The 17,107-nt window shown below is 38.9% G+C and overlaps 1 protein-coding gene across 16 annotated transcripts in view; it reads left to right on the forward strand.

Annotated features, from left to right (window-relative positions):
• The window catches only part of GIT2 (GIT ArfGAP 2), a 49,337-nt gene that overhangs the window by 3,382 nt on the left and 28,848 nt on the right, over window positions 1-17,107 (forward strand). For 13 of the 16 annotated variants that reach the window (XR_010407434.1, XM_064578523.1, XM_045870440.3 and 10 more), the window contains exons 2-9: window positions 912-1,045; window positions 2,625-2,737; window positions 3,373-3,478; window positions 5,222-5,308; window positions 5,424-5,554; window positions 7,555-7,649; window positions 15,191-15,236; window positions 16,358-16,409. Coding sequence is in view for 15 of the 16 variants with exons in the window: in XM_064578523.1 (XP_064434593.1) it covers window positions 912-1,045; window positions 2,625-2,737; window positions 3,373-3,478; window positions 5,222-5,308; window positions 5,424-5,554; window positions 7,555-7,649; window positions 15,191-15,236; window positions 16,358-16,409 (764 nt within the window). In the remaining variant the exon portion in view is untranslated. Of the gene's footprint in view, window positions 1-911; window positions 1,046-2,018; window positions 2,147-2,624; window positions 2,738-3,372; window positions 3,479-5,221; window positions 5,309-5,423; window positions 5,555-7,554; window positions 7,650-15,190; window positions 15,237-16,357; window positions 16,410-17,107 lie in introns of those variants that run through there. The other 3 variants (XM_064578522.1, XM_045870441.3, XM_045870443.3) reach the window with 2 other exon arrangements.

Below are 17,107 nucleotides of genomic sequence, written 5' to 3' on the forward strand. Positions count from 1 at the left end.
GCAGCTTGAGTGGTACCTATTGTCACCCCATTGTGAGTCTGACAAAATGTAGAAAGTCCGTTTTTATCTGGGATTTCTAAGTATGTGTTCAGTTTACTGGCCCAGTGTGGATTATTCTCACTGCTTACCAAGTGTGAATTATTCCTTGTCTCAAAGGATGTCTGCTGAAGCTCCATGGGACTTCATGGGGAAAAAGTATTGTACACGCACCACAAATATTACTCACTTTTATTTTACATCTTTGCCTCTTTGAAGCTGCTGTTACTCCAGCTTCTGTTCGTTCAGATCAGTTGCAAGGTGGGACTCAGCAGTTTATTTGAAATGACTAATGGATGTCATAAAACATTTTCTAGCAGAGAAGGCCAGGTTCCTCAGTGTGTCCTCTGAGCCACCACAGCCAAGCAGTTTTGTTGTTGTGTTGCTTGCAGCTTTCTGCCAAGCCTAGAGCCATGCAGAGGTACAGCAGTAGATTAGGATAGCAGTCTCTTCAGCATTTAATTTAGATCATGCTTTGTGGATTATTCACTGACACGGCTATGTTATCTTACTGTTTGTGGAGATTGGTTTGAAATGTTTCATCCATACCCTCTCAGTTTGCTTCTCTTTGTTGAGTGAAGGAGCATGCATCTGAGGTGGTTTAGGGCTACAGACTGTGGCCCTGGACCAGAAAGGAGACAATTGCTTATTTAGGACTTCAGCTCATGTGTTTAATCTCCATTAATGTGGTACCCAATCAGCCAAGATAGGTGGTATCATCAGACAGGCTCACCAGCTTGGTATGTTGACTAGCATTCTAACAGAACAGGAATGTCTTGTTTTTTTGAAAAACCAAACCTCAGTCATCTTTGGCCATCTGGCAGTATAGCAGCCACCTGGTATCCACGCCACTGAGATGTCATTCTTCTTTCCAGATCCTTCCTGGGCATCAGTAAATAGGGGGACTTTTATATGTGACGAGTGCTGCAGTGTCCATCGGAGCCTAGGGCGCCACATCTCTCAAGTAAGGCATCTTAAACACACACCGTGGCCTCCCACGTTGCTGCAGGTAAAGAGTAAGAATTCTCATGGTTTGTAACTTGAGCTTTTAGGGTTCATAGTTTTAGCAACTAAAATTTCTCGTACTATACTTAAATCTTACAAAAATGTTTGAATCGTACCTGAACAGAGGTGCTGTGCCTGTTAGTGCTGTATGTAAGAACTGAATTCCTCATTTAAGATTTTTTCCCCTCCTAACAAATAAATCTTGTCCCAAAAGCTCAATTATAGATAGAAAAATAATTCCTAAAATTTCTTGGTAACGTTTCACTGCTGACTTTCTGGACTGAAATTGTTCTTAAACAGTCTGTCTTTTCCATATACCACAATAAATGTTTCTGAAAGCTGCAGTCTCCCATCCAAGTACTAACCAGGCCCGACCCTGCATAGATAGCTTCTGAGAGCAGACGAGATCGGGCGCACTCAGGGTGGGATGGCCGTAAATTTTCCTTACGTTTCCTGCTTTGATGGAAGCATGGACTGAGATTCCTCCTCAAAAATCTCAGAAACATCTGATTTAAGTTTTCTTGAAATTCTTGTTACCAATTAGACACCAGATTGGGTTGACATGTTTCGATTGAGTGCCCAACACCCTGCTGAGTGTCAAGTGAGCTCTTTGTTTTATTTGGGGTCGAATGTCATGTCACCTGTACTTCTATTTTGGGGTGCATTCTTCAAGTTCTATTTGGAAGTCAGAATTAAGCATGTGTTTCGCCTTCACTTGTCTTGAGTACATATTTTACTAGATCTGTGGCAGCTGCTCAACATGTCCCTTAAACTTGCCTATATAAACCAGCGGGCCAAAACAAGTGGGTTTGGGTCTCTGATATGACAGTGTCTCCACCAATGGGAAACAAACAGATGGGGCTGTGTCAGGAGTCATGCTTTGAAATGAAATTGGGAAGTATGGTTTATTAATAACTTTTGCTCAGAAGTTTCTAACAGCTCCTTCACATGTGAAAGTGGGTGTTTACTGCTCTCAGGTCTCTGTTTACAGATTTCATTATAGGGCCTGAAGAAAGTCCAGAGATGAGTAGTTTAAAATGCCAGGCTTGACCCTAAAAGAACAATTCCGAAAGTATGGCACATGAACCACTCAAGACAGATGTAGGTAATACTCAAATATTTATTTTAATAGTTACATTATTTTAATGTTTATAGGAAAACTTTAACTAGCACATCAGGCTGTAATTGCTAGTAAAAGTTTTTAAAAAGCGAGTGGCTTTAAAGGAAAATCTTAGTTAGAAAGTCTAGACAGTACATGGGTTGTTAAGAATCTTGAAAATAGTATTTGAATGATCAGGCTTGGGAAACACTGCCCCAAAGTGTTGAAGTGCTCTTCCTTCATAATCTGTAAGAACAGTTTAATCAAACTCTTTTAGGTACTTAGCCATCCTTCTGGTCAGACCTGAATCCTGCATATAAGGTTCATCTTTCTCATTCTAGAATCAGAAAGCAATGATTTGTAGGACATCCCCATCATGCTGATATTTGCAGTAGGGCTTGGTTTTCCCAGTTCAGTCACTGCAATTTCCAGTGAATATTTGTGGAAAGAAATTAAAATATGATTTTATACTGCTTGGTTTTAGATGGTTGAAACCTTGTATAATAATGGTGCTAATTCTATATGGGAGCATTCTTTGCTGGACCCTGCCTCTATTATGAGCGGAAGACGTAAAGCTAATCCACAGGATAAAGTACAGTGAGTGGAATGTTTATAAATACTTTTATTTCTTCATAACCCATGGGGCCCACTAAAAGGAGTGCAGCTACTTTGGACCAGCCTCCACAAGGCGGCACAGGAGGTGGTTACACTCCAGTTGTGCATTGAGCCCTTCGCTATTAGAAATGCAGAACAAGGCCGGGCACAGAACCATCTCTTTTGCATGGTTGCACAGCACGAGTCAGTGGCTTCTCCAGTTTGAGACTAAAGCTTGGAGGCTGTTTGTGTAATCAGATTTAAGCTTAAGTGCTCAGACAAGAGGCAGTCAGACCAGAAATCTCAGTTCTGGGCTCCAGTTTGCCTGATGCCTCACCTGTAGGATGGGATGTAATGCTGCTTCCTCACAAGGCTGCTAGGTCAGTTAAGAAAAGTACAAAGAAAAGAGAGAGGCTCTAAAAAGCAAGTACTCTGCAATCCTGGCCATTAGAATGACTAATTGACATTTTGAGACTTCAGGTCTTAAATTCCTGCTGGAACTTATTCACTATTGTTCATTTTCTTCTCAAGTAGGGGATACGGGTCACTTCCTCTTCTTTTTACAGCCTAAAGAATGGGGAATGTTACATCTGCACTGCAAGTAAACTTTTCTTTTTTTTTTTTTTCCCTCGAACCAGTCCTAATAAAGCGGAATTCATCAGAGCCAAGTATCAGATGTTAGCGTTTGTCCATCGCTTGCCTTGCAGGGATGATGACAGCGTGACTGCCAAAGACCTTAGCAAGGTGGGTCACACTTTTTAAAATCCTAAAACTGGGCACCTGGGTGGCTCAGTTGGTTAAGCGACTGCCTTCGGCTCAGGTCATGATCCTGGAGACCCAGGATCGAGTCCCACATCGAGTCCCACATCGGGCTCCCTGCTCAGCAGGGAGTCTGCTTCTCCCTCTGACCCTCCCCCCTCTCGTGCTCTCTCACTCTCTCTCTCAAATAAATAAATAAAATCTTTAAAAAAAAAAAATAAAATAAAATCCTAAAATTGCTGGATGAAACAGTATATTGTTTTGTTTGAAAAAAACTTGAGGAAGAAAAGAAAAAACAAAAACTTTCTGTACTCTAAATAATTAATAACAGCCTTTTTTGCAGTTGGTTTCATCTTTACTTTTAGTTCAAATGGCAGCCATTCATGTTAGTGGAGGTAAAAGGGCAAAGAGGAAAAATAAGTATGTATCTAGAAGGTGATTTGTGTTCTTCAGATATGGTTTTAAAATTATATTTCTGTAAGTTTTTTGTTTAACTTTGAAATAGGAACCATCCTTGAGTTTGTTTCTAGAAGGGACTAGGGAGTTCGAGGGACTTCTTTAGGTTTCTGGGCTGCATACTGAGTAGGATCTTCAGGAAGCAGGATGACTCAAAGCTGTAGTGCTTGGGATTCTTTATTATACTTGTAAAATGAGTAGATGGTTTTCTTTATGTGGGCCTTTGCATGTTTTTGAGAGATGCCAGGAAAAATACGCATCTTTATTTTTAAAGCACTACTCCTTAGGAAATGTTCACACAGAGCATGGGCACTCACAATCAGAATTTTAAACTTTACACAGAATATATATAACTGTTACTTCTGCTAATTAATAAGGCTTGGCATGGGTTTTTTACCACAACTTAAAAATATTAAATACATTAATTTTAAAAATAGGATGTGGATATAGATGTTGGAGTAGATTTCTGTATTCTTACAATAATGGTTATTGCATCTTGGACAATTCTGGGTTAGACTTGAAGAAAAGAAGTTCATCTTCTGCATGTGTAAGAGCTTCTCTGCAGTGGTACAGAGTTTGATATACACAGGCCTTTTTCCCACCCTGTAAGACTTTGTTAAAGTATTGTATACAAGGCCAAGAATGGTGGAGAGGGTATGCTATAAGGCAGAATCCTGTAGTACACAGTGTGGGATATGCAGCCCTAAAGCCCTAGGTTCAATAATAACAAATAATAATGATTATAATAACAGCAGCTGTATTCTTTGAGCATTTCCTGTGTACCAGGCTCCATGCTAAGCACTTTGTTCTATCATCGACTCCCTACAGCAACCCTGTGAATAGGTGGCATTGTTATCACCATTTTAGAGCTGAGAAGACTAAGGTTCAGATTGCTTAAAGAACTTCCACAAGGTCACACAACTTGAAGGGTGTATGGTTTGAACTTCAGGTCTTTGAGACTTCAGAGTCCGTTCACCGACCTTCTCATACCGCCTCTCACTTCAGGTCTGGTTGTGCCACTTAGACAAATCATGCATCTGGGTGGATCGGCCTTCCCAGCCCTTGTTTCCTTATCGGTAAAGTAGACCTGGCCCCACCTTAGAGCCCAGGGGTAGTTGTGACCAGTGAGGGAGAGAGTGCTGCTTCCACCTTACTGAGCTAAATGAATATTGATTGTTACTAATATAACGTATACTAAAATGACCTGCCAGCAGCTCTGGTATACCATTCTTTACTCTTTTAACAGATATTTTTTTGGTTTGTGTTTTTCAGCAACTCCACTCAAGCGTGAGAACGGGGAATCTTGAAACCTGTTTGAGGCTATTATCTTTAGGAGCACAGGCCAACTTCTTTCACCCTGTGAGGAAAGCATGAATTGATTCAGATATTAAATTGAAACTAAGTGGGTTGTGTTTGTGTAGCCTTTAGTTTTATTTAATTTGCTTTTTTGTCTACTTTTATTAATATTTCTCAGGAAAAAGGAAACACCCCACTCCACGTTGCCTCCAAAGCAGGGCAGATTTTACAGGCGGAATTACTGGCAGTATATGGAGCAGACCCAGGCACACAGGATTCTAGTGGAAAAACTCCTGTGGATTATGCGAGGTGAGAGACCTAGATCCTTGTCACTGCCTTGGTTAGGGATTATTTATGCTGGGTATGATTCATTGTTAGGTGGCTATATTGTGTATTAACATTTAATCCCTTTAAGTTAAGGATTTACCATCCTATCATTTTGCAGATGAAGACATTTCAAATACATATGAGCTCAGAGCCTGGCAAAGTCAGAGGAGGTAGAACCATTAACGAGTGTGCTTAGCTTCCAGTCTTTCACATGACTTCTAAAGCAATGGCATTTGAGCCATAGGCAGAGTCCAAAGCAAGTATCAAGAATTGCAAAACCCACTCCTCAGTTTCTTAATATGTTTAGTCATTGCTTGAACTTAAAAACAGATCTGTACAGATAGGTAGGCAATCAAACAAGTAATAGTAAAATGTTAATTGTAGGTTTTAGGCAGCAGACGTTTGAGTGCATGCTGTAAAATTCTTTTAAGTTTCTTCTTGGTTTAAAAACTGTGAAATGCTGGAAAAATAAAAAAAATCCATAAGTTAGTCTTGAATATCATTTAAACGATAGAGGATGGTTCATCTTTCCTTCTTTTTCCAGATTAACTTTTTATCAACTGCAAAGCACTCTATTCTGCAGCGGATAAAATGGGTGAAATGCCAAAACTGTGCCGTCCCAGAATTTCTTCTCTTATGGAGGAGATGATTCATACATGCATGAAAGAGTTAAATGAGGCAAGATAATGTGGAATTCATTGCCAAAAAGGATAACTGGTCTTAAAAGGCATTTGTAAGGTTTCTTCTTTGTGGCCTAAGTCAGTCAGAAACTTCTTTAGTTGATCTTTGAAAAATGGGTTGGATTTGGGTATGTGAAGGAGGAGCTAAGGCATTCTAAGTGAAAAAGAAAGGCATGATTTAAGTGCAGGAGGGAGAGATGGACAGGGCATATTCAGCACAGCAGAGGACTTTACTGGATAGAGCAGAGTGTGTCTGGGAATAATAAGATCTTGAGGTATTGAGGAATATAGTATTTCCTGGATCTGAGACTCCACTGACAGTACAGGTCATCAGTTATCTCACATGAGAACAACTTGGCCGATTAAATGATGATGTACCATCAATTGTAGCATACTTCCTGATTTCACAGCTGTTCTGAGATACATATCTCAGAAATCAAATGTGTGGTAGGTCGGTGGAATATCTTGTAGTGTCTTGAATGGTGGGAAGAGAAAGTGGCAGAAACTAGACTTCAGCTTTTAAGGGGAAGAGAGCCCTCAGTACGTGGTACTTATTATCACTTACCTTGGAGTTTCCTCATGTGTACCTTGCGTATATTATAGTCTCTCAATGTGATAATTTATTTATGTCCCTGGTTACTAAAAAGATTTCAAGCAGCTTAAGTATTTACTTCATTAATGAGGAAAGGCAAACCTCATGTTTTCTGTTACGTAAATTGAAGTTTAAGGAGGTGAAAGTAGCTACAGGTATGAGCTGTGCATTCTGTTGGTCTGTCTCTCCCTGAATTACAAACCTCGAAGTGGTTACTAAACTCTCATCCAGAATCATACTGGCTGCATCAGGAGCCTCTAGGGGAAAGACCTTCTTCAAAATATTGACGTTCACACTCATCCCATTCTTACTGATTCAGAATTCCCAAGGTTGGGGCCTGGATATCTACGTGTTTTTTAAAGCACTTTAGTTAATTTTTGAGAACCTCCACTCTAGACCATTTATTAATTTTATTTTCTACCTCATTAGATGAAGTTACTCTTTATCTCTCCCATAATCCTTCATTTCCTTATTAAGTATTCTGTTCTGTAAATTAATAAAGGAAGGGGGTAGTTCAGATTGTGAAAACAGTTTATAAAGGTGGGAATCAAAGAAGACCTTGACAGTTTACCTCACACAAAAGGTTGATTATTCTAAGAAGTCACCTTTGGTAAATTGCTCAGGTGTCTTGGAAGCCATCTCTGTACTTTTTTATTCTAGAGCCAGTGACTGGGGAGGAATATAAATGGTACTTTGTTTTCTCTTGGTAGGCAAGGAGGGCACCATGAGCTGGCAGAACGCCTTGTAGAAATACAGTATGAGCTGACTGACAGACTAGCCTTCTATCTCTGTGGCAGGAAACCAGGTAAGTGAAAGGACAGCAGTCTCTCTGCACCTTCAGTCAGCCTCTCAAAAAACAAGTTGGAACACAGTTACCCAAGATCTCTCCTTTAACATATCCTTAAGAAAATTGCAAATAAGGATTTTTATTTGAGATAACTGTAGCATTTTCAGTTATATGTGAAAGGTATAAGGTCAGTCAAAACTCCTTGAATTTTAGTTTTTAAGACTTTAGCTCCAGAGGAGTAGCTATTTCAGGAATCAAAGAGCATAACTGAACTAAAATTGAATATGCACCATAGTTCTTGTGCATAATGGGACTAGGAGTAGAAGAGCAGAGCAATAACTTACGTAGTTATTTGAAGAATTCTGCTATCTCAGGAATGGAAAAGAGTCCAAAAATGAATTTTGCCATTAGCCAGGTTTATTTATGAAGTAGAACTGGGGTCAGCAAACCATGGTCTGTGGGCCAAATCTAGCTTGTCACCTGTTTGTTTAAAGTTTTGTTGCAAGATAGCCATGCCCATTCGTTTACATATTGTTTGGCTGTTTTCATACTACTAGAGCAGAACTGGCTAATTTAGCCGGTAGTGCATGTGGCTCTTAATCTTGGGGTCATGAGTTTGAGCCCCACATTGGGTGCAGAGATTACAGAAAGAGAGAGAGAGAGAAGGGAAGGAAAGAGTAGGTTGAGTAGTTGCAACAAAGACTATATGGCTACAAAGCAAAGAATATTTACTGTCTGGCCCTTTGCAGAAGGTTTACCAATCCCTAATGAGAATATCCACATACACCTGTACAGTGGTTCCCTAACCCGGTTGTATGATGGAGTTAAGAGCCTCTGGTGTGATTCCAGTTCCCTGTGAGGTGGGGTAAGGACACCCCACCCTTTGTTTCCTGCTAAATAAAATGAAAAACCCTGGACCAAAAGCATGGAGTAGCTATCTAAGGACTCTGCCTGGTGGATTAGGGAACTCAAAGTACCATCAAGCTGGTGGTGAGTGTCCTGTTTATTTTACTTCTGATACGGCTTTTGTGATAGCCTGAAATCTGGAACTATATAGCAGGTGCAAAGAAGCCTTCTCTGTCTGGTCTACGGAGCAGTAAATGGGATCCTACAGACAGAGAATTGGGGGATTCCCCTGAGGTTTTTTTTTCCTCCTCTTCCTTTTCCCCCACCCTAGCCCCTAGGCAATCGTGTGGCTGCAGCAGCGGCCGCAGAGCTGCCTAAATCTCTGACTAAAAGCGTGAGGAGAATCCTGATTGCTTTTATTTATCTATTCTCTCACCACTTGGCCCAGGAGGCAGAGCCTAACCTGGTCAGGTGCCTGCTAAAAGAAAAATATTAACATTCTCCACAGAATTTAAAGAAGACTCAGCATCTCACAACATAATACTCAGAATGTCTGGGATATCAACTATAATTACTTGATGGAGGAAGAACAAGGAAAATCCCAAAGACTTGCAGGGGAACAGGTAGTCAACAAATGCCAACCCCAGATGACACAGATGTTGGAATTATCAGACAAAGACTAAAACAGATAGTAACATCATGCTTTGAGAAGTGTGAACATTCTTGAAGCAAATAGAAATATAGAAGGTCTCAGCAGAGAAACAGACCCAGATAGAAATGCTGAACTGAAAAATACAATAACTAAAATTTTAAAACTCACTGGGTGGGCTTAATAGCAGATTGGAGATGACAAAGAAAAGAGTCAATGAATTTAAATAAATCACTAGAAATTACCCAGTTTGAGCAACAGAGAGAAGGAAGAGTAAGAGGAAAAAGAAACTGAACACAGAGCCCAGGGGCCTATGGGACAATATCAGAAGGTCATGTTTGTATCCTCAGACTCCCAGAAAGAGATCAGAAAGCTTGGTGCAGAAAAAATATTTGAAGAAACATGGGTTCAAAACTCTAAATTTGGCAAAAGACATAGACTTCAGATTTAAGAAGCTCAGAGAATCCCAAATAGGATAAACTCCATGAAATCCTTACTCAGACACATGAAAATCAAAGTGCTGAAAACCAAAGACAAAACATTTGAAAGCAGCCAAGGAAAAAAATGACAATATATGAAAAGACAGTTGTTTGAATGACTGTGGATTTTAATTGGAAACAGTGGAGTTGAAAAGGAAATAGAACAATTTTTTTAAAGTCCTGAAAGAAAAGAACTATCAGTTCAGAATTCCTCTTCCAGTGAAAATAGACTTCAGGAATGAAGGCAAAATAAAGACATTTTAAGTTGAAGAGAGCTAGTTGTTCTAACAGAAATGTGAAAGAAAGTTCTTTGGGTAGAAGAGAAGTGATACCAGAGGGAATCTGGAACTTGAGTGAAATAAGAGCAACTGAAATGATAAATATCTGGATAGATATAATAGACAGTTTTCCTCCTAAGTTCTTTGAGATATGAGACAGTTTAATGCTTGTCTGGTGGGGTTTTCAGCATATGTCAGTGTGATGTATTTGGTAAGGATGACATAAAAGGGGAGCAGGTAAAAGAAATGTGGAGGTAAGGATTTTATATTCTTCTTAAGATGGTGAAATATTCTAAGTAGACTAAAAGATTGTGTATACTATAATGCATAGTACAACCCTTAAAAACAGACTATACAATGATAGGTAGTCAAAACCTCTAGAGATAAAATGAGATGTTAAAAATTACTCAAATAACAAAAGATACTTCAAAACATTCCAAAAAAAGAGAAAAGGAGAGAAAGAGGAACAAAAACCCGAGGCCCAAACAGAAACTAAATAAAATCATACTTAAATCCAAACATATTAATAATTACATTAAATGTTATGTTAATGATCTTAAATATACGAAATAAAAAGCAGAAATTGTCAGAACGGATTTAAGACAAAAAAATGAGCCGTAATAAATATATGCTGTCTACAAGAACCCACTTTAAATATAACGATAGAGGTAAGTTAAAAGCAGAAAGGTATAAAAAGATATATCCTGCAAACACAGTAAAAGAAATCTAAAATGGTTATGTTAATATCAAAGTAGACATTGAGGGCAAAGAAAATTAGCGGGGATAGAGAGGGACATAACTTGGTGATGAAAGAGTCAATTTTCCAAGACGTAACAATTCTAAATGTGTACACACCTAGCAACAGGGTTTCAAACTACATGAAGCAAATTCTGATAGAACTAAAAGGAGAAAAGGTCAAATCCACAATTCTTGTATATTCAGCAGTCTTCATTTAGTAATAGATGGAACTGGTAGATAGAAAATCAGCAAGGATATATGGGACACTTGGCTGGTACAGTTGATAGAGCATGTGACTCTTGATCTCGGGGTCGTGAGTTCAAGCTCCACATTGGGCGTGGAGACTTCTTAAAAGAAATAAAATAAAATTTAAAAGAGGAAAATCAGCAAGGATAGCAGACTGGAACCAAACCATCAACCAGCTGCATCTAGTTGACATTTATACTGTGCTCTACCCAACATTATTGGAATACACATTCCTTTCAAGTATATGTTGAACATTCACCAAGATAGACCATATCCTGGGTTATAAAACAAAGCTTAGCCAATCTAAAAGAAATAAAACCTAAAATCTTACAGAGTATATTCTCTGACCATAATGGAATTAAGTTAGTAAAAAATAATAAAACTATAACTGGAAAATACTCAAATGCCTGGAAATTAACAACACAGTTCTTTTTTTTTTTTTTTTTAAGATTTTATTTATTTATTTGACAGAGAGAGACACAGCAAGAGAGGGAACACAAGCAGGGGGAGTGGGAGAGAGAGAAGCAGGCTTCCCGCTGAGCAGGGATCCTGATGCGGGGCTCGATCCCAGGACCCTGGGATCATGACCTGAGCCGAAGGCAGACGCTTAACGACTGAGCCACTCAGGCGCCCCTAACAACACAGTTCTAAATAATCCATGGGTCTAAGAGGAAATCTCAAGGGAAATTAATATGGGATGCAGCTAAAGCAATGCTTAGAGGAAATTTTAGAGTATTAAATTCTTACATTAGAACACAAGAAATGTCGGGATGCTTGGGTGGCTCAGTTGGTTAGGCGTCTGCCTTAAGCTCAGGTCATGATCCCAGCGTCCTGGGATCAAGTCCCACCTCGGGCTCCTTGCTCAGCAGTTAGCCTGCTTCTCCCTCTGTGTGCCGCTCCCCCTGCTTGTGCTTGTTCTCTCTCTCTGTCGAATGAATAAATAAAAACCTTAAAAAGAACAAGAAAGGTCTCAAATCCTCAACCTAAGCTTTCGCCTTAAGAAACTATGAGTTTCTTACTGCTTACTCATCCAAAAAGATGAGTAAAATAAACCCAAGCAAGCAGAAGGTAGGAAATAATAAAGATAAGACCAGAAATCAATGAAATTGAAAAAGGAAAACAGAGAGAAATCAATGAAACCAAAAGCTGATTCTTTGAAAAAAAAATCAATGAAATTGAGAAATGTCTAGCCGTATTATAAATAACTGTGCACACAAATTAAACAACTTAGATAAAATGAACCAATTTCTTGAAAGCCACAAACTACCAACCACCTACCCAAGAAGAAAGAGATAATGTAAATACATAATATTACATTTTAAAGGATTTGAATTTGTACTTTAAAGTATTCCATTAAAGAAAACCCAACCCAGATGACTTCACTGGTAAGTACTGTGAACTAGTTGAAGTGGTGTTGCCATGTAACAGTTCAACAGATATGTTTTATGACTCATGTGATTTGCTAGCTTTGCTGTTATGATTTTTTTTTTTAAGATTTTATTTATTTATTTGACAGAGAGACAGTGAGGGAGGGAACACGCAGGGGGAGTGGGAGAGAGAGAAGCAGGCTTCCCGTGGAGCAGGGAGCCCGATGTGGGGCTCGATCCCAGGACCCTGGCATCACAACCTGAGCCAAAGGCAGATGCTTAACGACTGAGCCATCCAAGCGCCCCCTGCAAATATGGTTCTTAGTGTTAGGAATTCGCATTTCAAGTTTTGCACATAAAATGAGACTATTCTACCAAACATTTGAAGAAGAGATAACATCAATTCTATATGGTATTTAGAAAATAAAAAGGTAGGGAACATTTCTGAAGTCATTTTGTGAGGCCACCATTACCCTGATACCAAACCCAGCAAAGATAGCACAAAAAAATAGCCCTTGTGAACATAGACACCAAAATCCTCAACAAAATGTTAACAGATTGAATCCATATATATGATATATATATCATAATCAAGTAGGGTTTCCAGATGCTAAAACTAAATATGTGAAAATCAATGTGATTCATCATATTAACAGACTAGAAAAAGAAAACCATCAGTCTTACCAGTTGATACAGAAAAAGCATTTAATAAAATTCAGCATTCATTCCTTCATGATAAGAAAAAACTTAGCAAACTTGGAATAGAAGGGACTTCCTTAACCTGATAAAGAGTATCTGTAGAAACCCACAGCTAACATCATCCTTAATGATGAAGCATTGAATGCTTTTGCTTGAATATCAGGAACAAGGCCAGGATGTCCACTCCTACCATTCCTGTTCAGCATTGCACTGGAAATCCTAACCAGTGCCATAAGGGAAGAAGAATAAAAGGCATACAGATTGAAATGCAAGAGATACAACTAATCATAAATAAGATGGTTTCAATGTAGAAAACCCCAAGGAATCTACAATAACATTCTTAGAACTAATAACTGAGTTTAGCAAGGTTGCACGATATAAGGGAAACAATAAAAAATAAATCATATTTCCATAGATTAGCAATGGACAATTGGAAACAAGCTAGAAAAACAATACCATTTGTAATAGCTCCAAATTAGATGCTTAGGTATAAATCTGACAAAATATTCATGGGATCGGCATGCTGAAAACTACAAAATGCTGCTGAAAGAAATCAAGGAAGACCTGAATCAGTGGAAGAGAACTGTGTTTATGGGTTGGAATACTCAATAGAGTCGATTCTCCACAAATTGACTTGTAAAATTAATTCAAGGATTTTCTTGTGGACATAGATGTGCTGATTCTTTAATTTACATGGAAAAGCAGAGGACCTAGAATGGGACTGTTTTGCAAAAGAAGAAGAATGTGCGCAGAATCACACCACCCAATTTTAACTCTTGCTGTAAAGCTCTGCTGAACTCAAGACCATGGTTATGGAGAAGAGACAGACATACAAGTCAATGAAACAGTAGAAAGAATCCAGAAATAGACCCACACAAATATGTTTAGTTGATTTTTTGAGAGTTGCAAAAGCAATTCAGTGGAGGAAGAAAGTCTTTTAAGTATTTGGTGTTCAAACAACTGGACATCCCTGTGCAGAAATACAAACTTCAGTACCTCCCACCTGGTATAAAAACTAACTCAAAATGGATCATAGATCTAAATGTAAAACCTAAAAGTATAAAACTTCTAAAGAAAACAGAAGAAGATCTTTGTGATCTTGGTTTAGGTAAAATGTTTAGTTGTAACACCAAAAGCACAATCCGTAAAAGAAAATACTGGTAAATTGGACTTCATCAAAATTGAAAGCTTTTGCTCTGCAAAAGCTACAATTAAGAGAGTGAAAAGACAAGCCACAGACTGGGAGAAGATATTAGGAAATCACATGTCCAACAAAGGACTTGGGTCCAGAATATTATACCTAAATATGTAAAACTCAGCAGTAAGAAAACAACCCAATACAAACTGGGCGGAGACCATATCCAGATGCCAGATAAGCACATGAAGTGAGATGCTCAGCATCATTGGCCATTAGAGAAACAAAAGCACAAAGACACTGCTACACACCTATTAAAATGACTAAAATTTAAAAACCTGCCAAAGAAACTGACAACATGAATGGGAAGGTGTGAAGCAACTGTAACTCTTACATTGCTGGCTGAAAAACAAAATGATAGAGCTACTCTGCCAAAAAGTCTAGCAGTTTCTTACCAAGTTACATATACATTTACCTAATACCTACATGACCGGGCAGTCCCATTCCTGGGTGTTTATCCAAGAGAAATAAAGACTGATGGTTATACAAAAACCTATATGTGAATGTTTATAATGCCTTCATTATGTGGCATGTGATCAACAACCTCCAAGAAGCTAGGTTGGGACTGGGTCAGTAAGCATTGTAGGAGAAGGCAACCCCACCCAGATCTGCCAAGACCACCTGCCCCAGCCCTGATGGTTTTATGCTAATTGATTAATTTGCAGGTGAGCCACCAAAGCCCAAGGGTGCTCCCCCATCCCACATGGAGAGCTGACAAAAGCCTGCTCTGAGCTAATTTAGCTCCCTAAAAGTTTTGTCCATGACTGAAGATCATTAGTTATACTGGGAATGAATGGAAATGTAGGGTTAGAGCACAGCCTTTTTGCTTAATGATGTCTGGATCTTTGTACCAGAAGAAAAATGGGAATATGATTCTTGCTACTAGCCAGGTCTTAGGAGTTTGTAGCCAATTTGGCAACTTCTGTCACCCCCCCCCAAATAATCCGTAATTATGGGAAACTACTAATTGCAAAACGTAAATTGAGAAAATTATGGTGGTGTTCCTTTATCGATCTTACCAATATTTATATAAACAAAACTTTGGCTTGATTTCTGTTTCAGATCACAAAAATGGACAGCACTTTATAATACCTCAAATGGCAGACAGGTAAGGCCATTGAAATACCAATCAATTTTATCTGTCACGATTATTTCCTTGGTTGTATAGTGTTTTAAGTGTATTATACTTTGTATTTAACAGAGCCCATACATTTTTCTCTTTTATGGCTATACAATTTGGAAATAAGACGGCTGTAAGTAAACCACCATGTAAAACTTAAGTTTAAAAGAGTACAAGTAACAAATTTATGAGTAACATTGGAGTTAGTGATATTGTCACGGTTTTAGCCAGTTGTGACAGTATAATGTGTCTATAGGTTATATCACAGAATATTTCTGTACTGTAAGAGAGGATATTCTTTGTAACAGGGATTGGCAGAATTTTTAAGGGCTAGATAGTATTTTAGGTTTTGTGGGCCATACAGCCTCTGTCACAACTACTCAACTCTGCCAGTTGTAGATGAAAACATCCGTGGACATTATGTAAATGAAGGGCATATCAGTTGCAAGAAAATTCCATTTCTGGGCACTGAAATGTGAATGTCATATAATTCTTCCTATGTTATGAAATATTTTTCTTTTGCTTTGGGGTTTTTTCCCCCAAACCACTTAAAAATATAAAAACCAGGCATAGCTCATGGGCTGAACAAAGAAATGGGCTATAATCTGCCGACCCCTGGTCTTTGAGGTTAACTGAGTTCACAGTTGCAGGGATGAACTTTAAATCCTTATTTATCCAATTACCTTTGCACAGATACTGTCAAGAGTTTATGAAACCATTAGCTGCTATTCCAGATGTAATCTTGCTATTCTGGTTTTTCACGTTCTGCCCTTTTCATATTTCCTTCTGTCATGCTTTTTTTTAATACTTCACGAATTGTGACTTCTCACATAAAGGGCTGGGGATGAACTGTCAATAGTTTTTGTCTTTTAGTTATTCAGTGATTATTTTTCTCTGTACAATGTTACATGACTATGATGTTTCTAAAAGCTACAAGTTCTTATGTTCAAAGTTTTCTCGCTAACTCTAATGGGCTATAGAATTTTTGTTTCTGACCATGTCCCTGAACTGTTAATTAATGTCTTGATGCTTTGGCTATCTTAATGTTCTACAGAGCTCATAAAAATGGTTTTTATTTATTTGCTTATTGGTTTTGTACATTTTCTTAGCAGTCTGGATTTGTCTGAATTGGCAAAAGCTGCTAAGAAGAAACTTCAGTCCGTGAGTATCTCTGTTTCCTAGTGAAGTTCAGTGTGGGAAACCATGCATCCTGCTAATACCTGTCCTCAGCCCATTACCTGCTGCATCAGATGACTTAGTTTCATACTCTGGGATGTTATAAAATCCAAAGCAGAGCGTTGAGTACATAGAGAAGAAGACGGAAAGTAGTATTTTTTTTTTTTTTAAGATTTTATTTATTTATTTGAAAGAGAGAGAATGAGAGAGAGAAAGAGAGAGCACATGAGAGGGGGGAGGGTCAGAGGGAGAAGCAGACTCCCTGCTGAGCAGGGAGCCCGACGTGGGACTCGATCCCAGGACTCCAGGATCATGACCTGAGCCGGAGGCAGTCGCTTAACCAGCTGAGCCACCCAGGCACCCCCGGAAAGTACTATTTCTAAGTTTAGTAGATCCAGTTTATCGGCTCTGCCTCAGGTGATGGCGTTTTTCTCTGTCATTCTGAAAGCGAAGACTGTGCCTTTGACGTGAGGGAGTTGTTTCTTCTCCTGGGAGTTCCCTAGTTTCTCTCAATGTAAAAGAATGGGATGCACTTTTAGGGATGCCTTCCGGTAGCCTCCTAGGGAAAGACACGAGCTGATGTTGGAGTAGTGAGTGGCGCAGATCTATGTGCTGCCATTTGGGATTGGGCCACCACCATCACTGTTTTGCATAGCCCATGTTGTCCGTCAGAGCTTTTTAAG

This window comes from Mirounga angustirostris, unplaced genomic scaffold (assembly GCF_029215605.1).
Source record: "Mirounga angustirostris isolate CCGP_5_RB_7025 unplaced genomic scaffold, mMirAng1.0.hap1 SCAF_14, whole genome shotgun sequence".
In the NCBI taxonomy this organism is placed as follows: Eukaryota; Metazoa; Chordata; class Mammalia; order Carnivora; family Phocidae; genus Mirounga; species Mirounga angustirostris.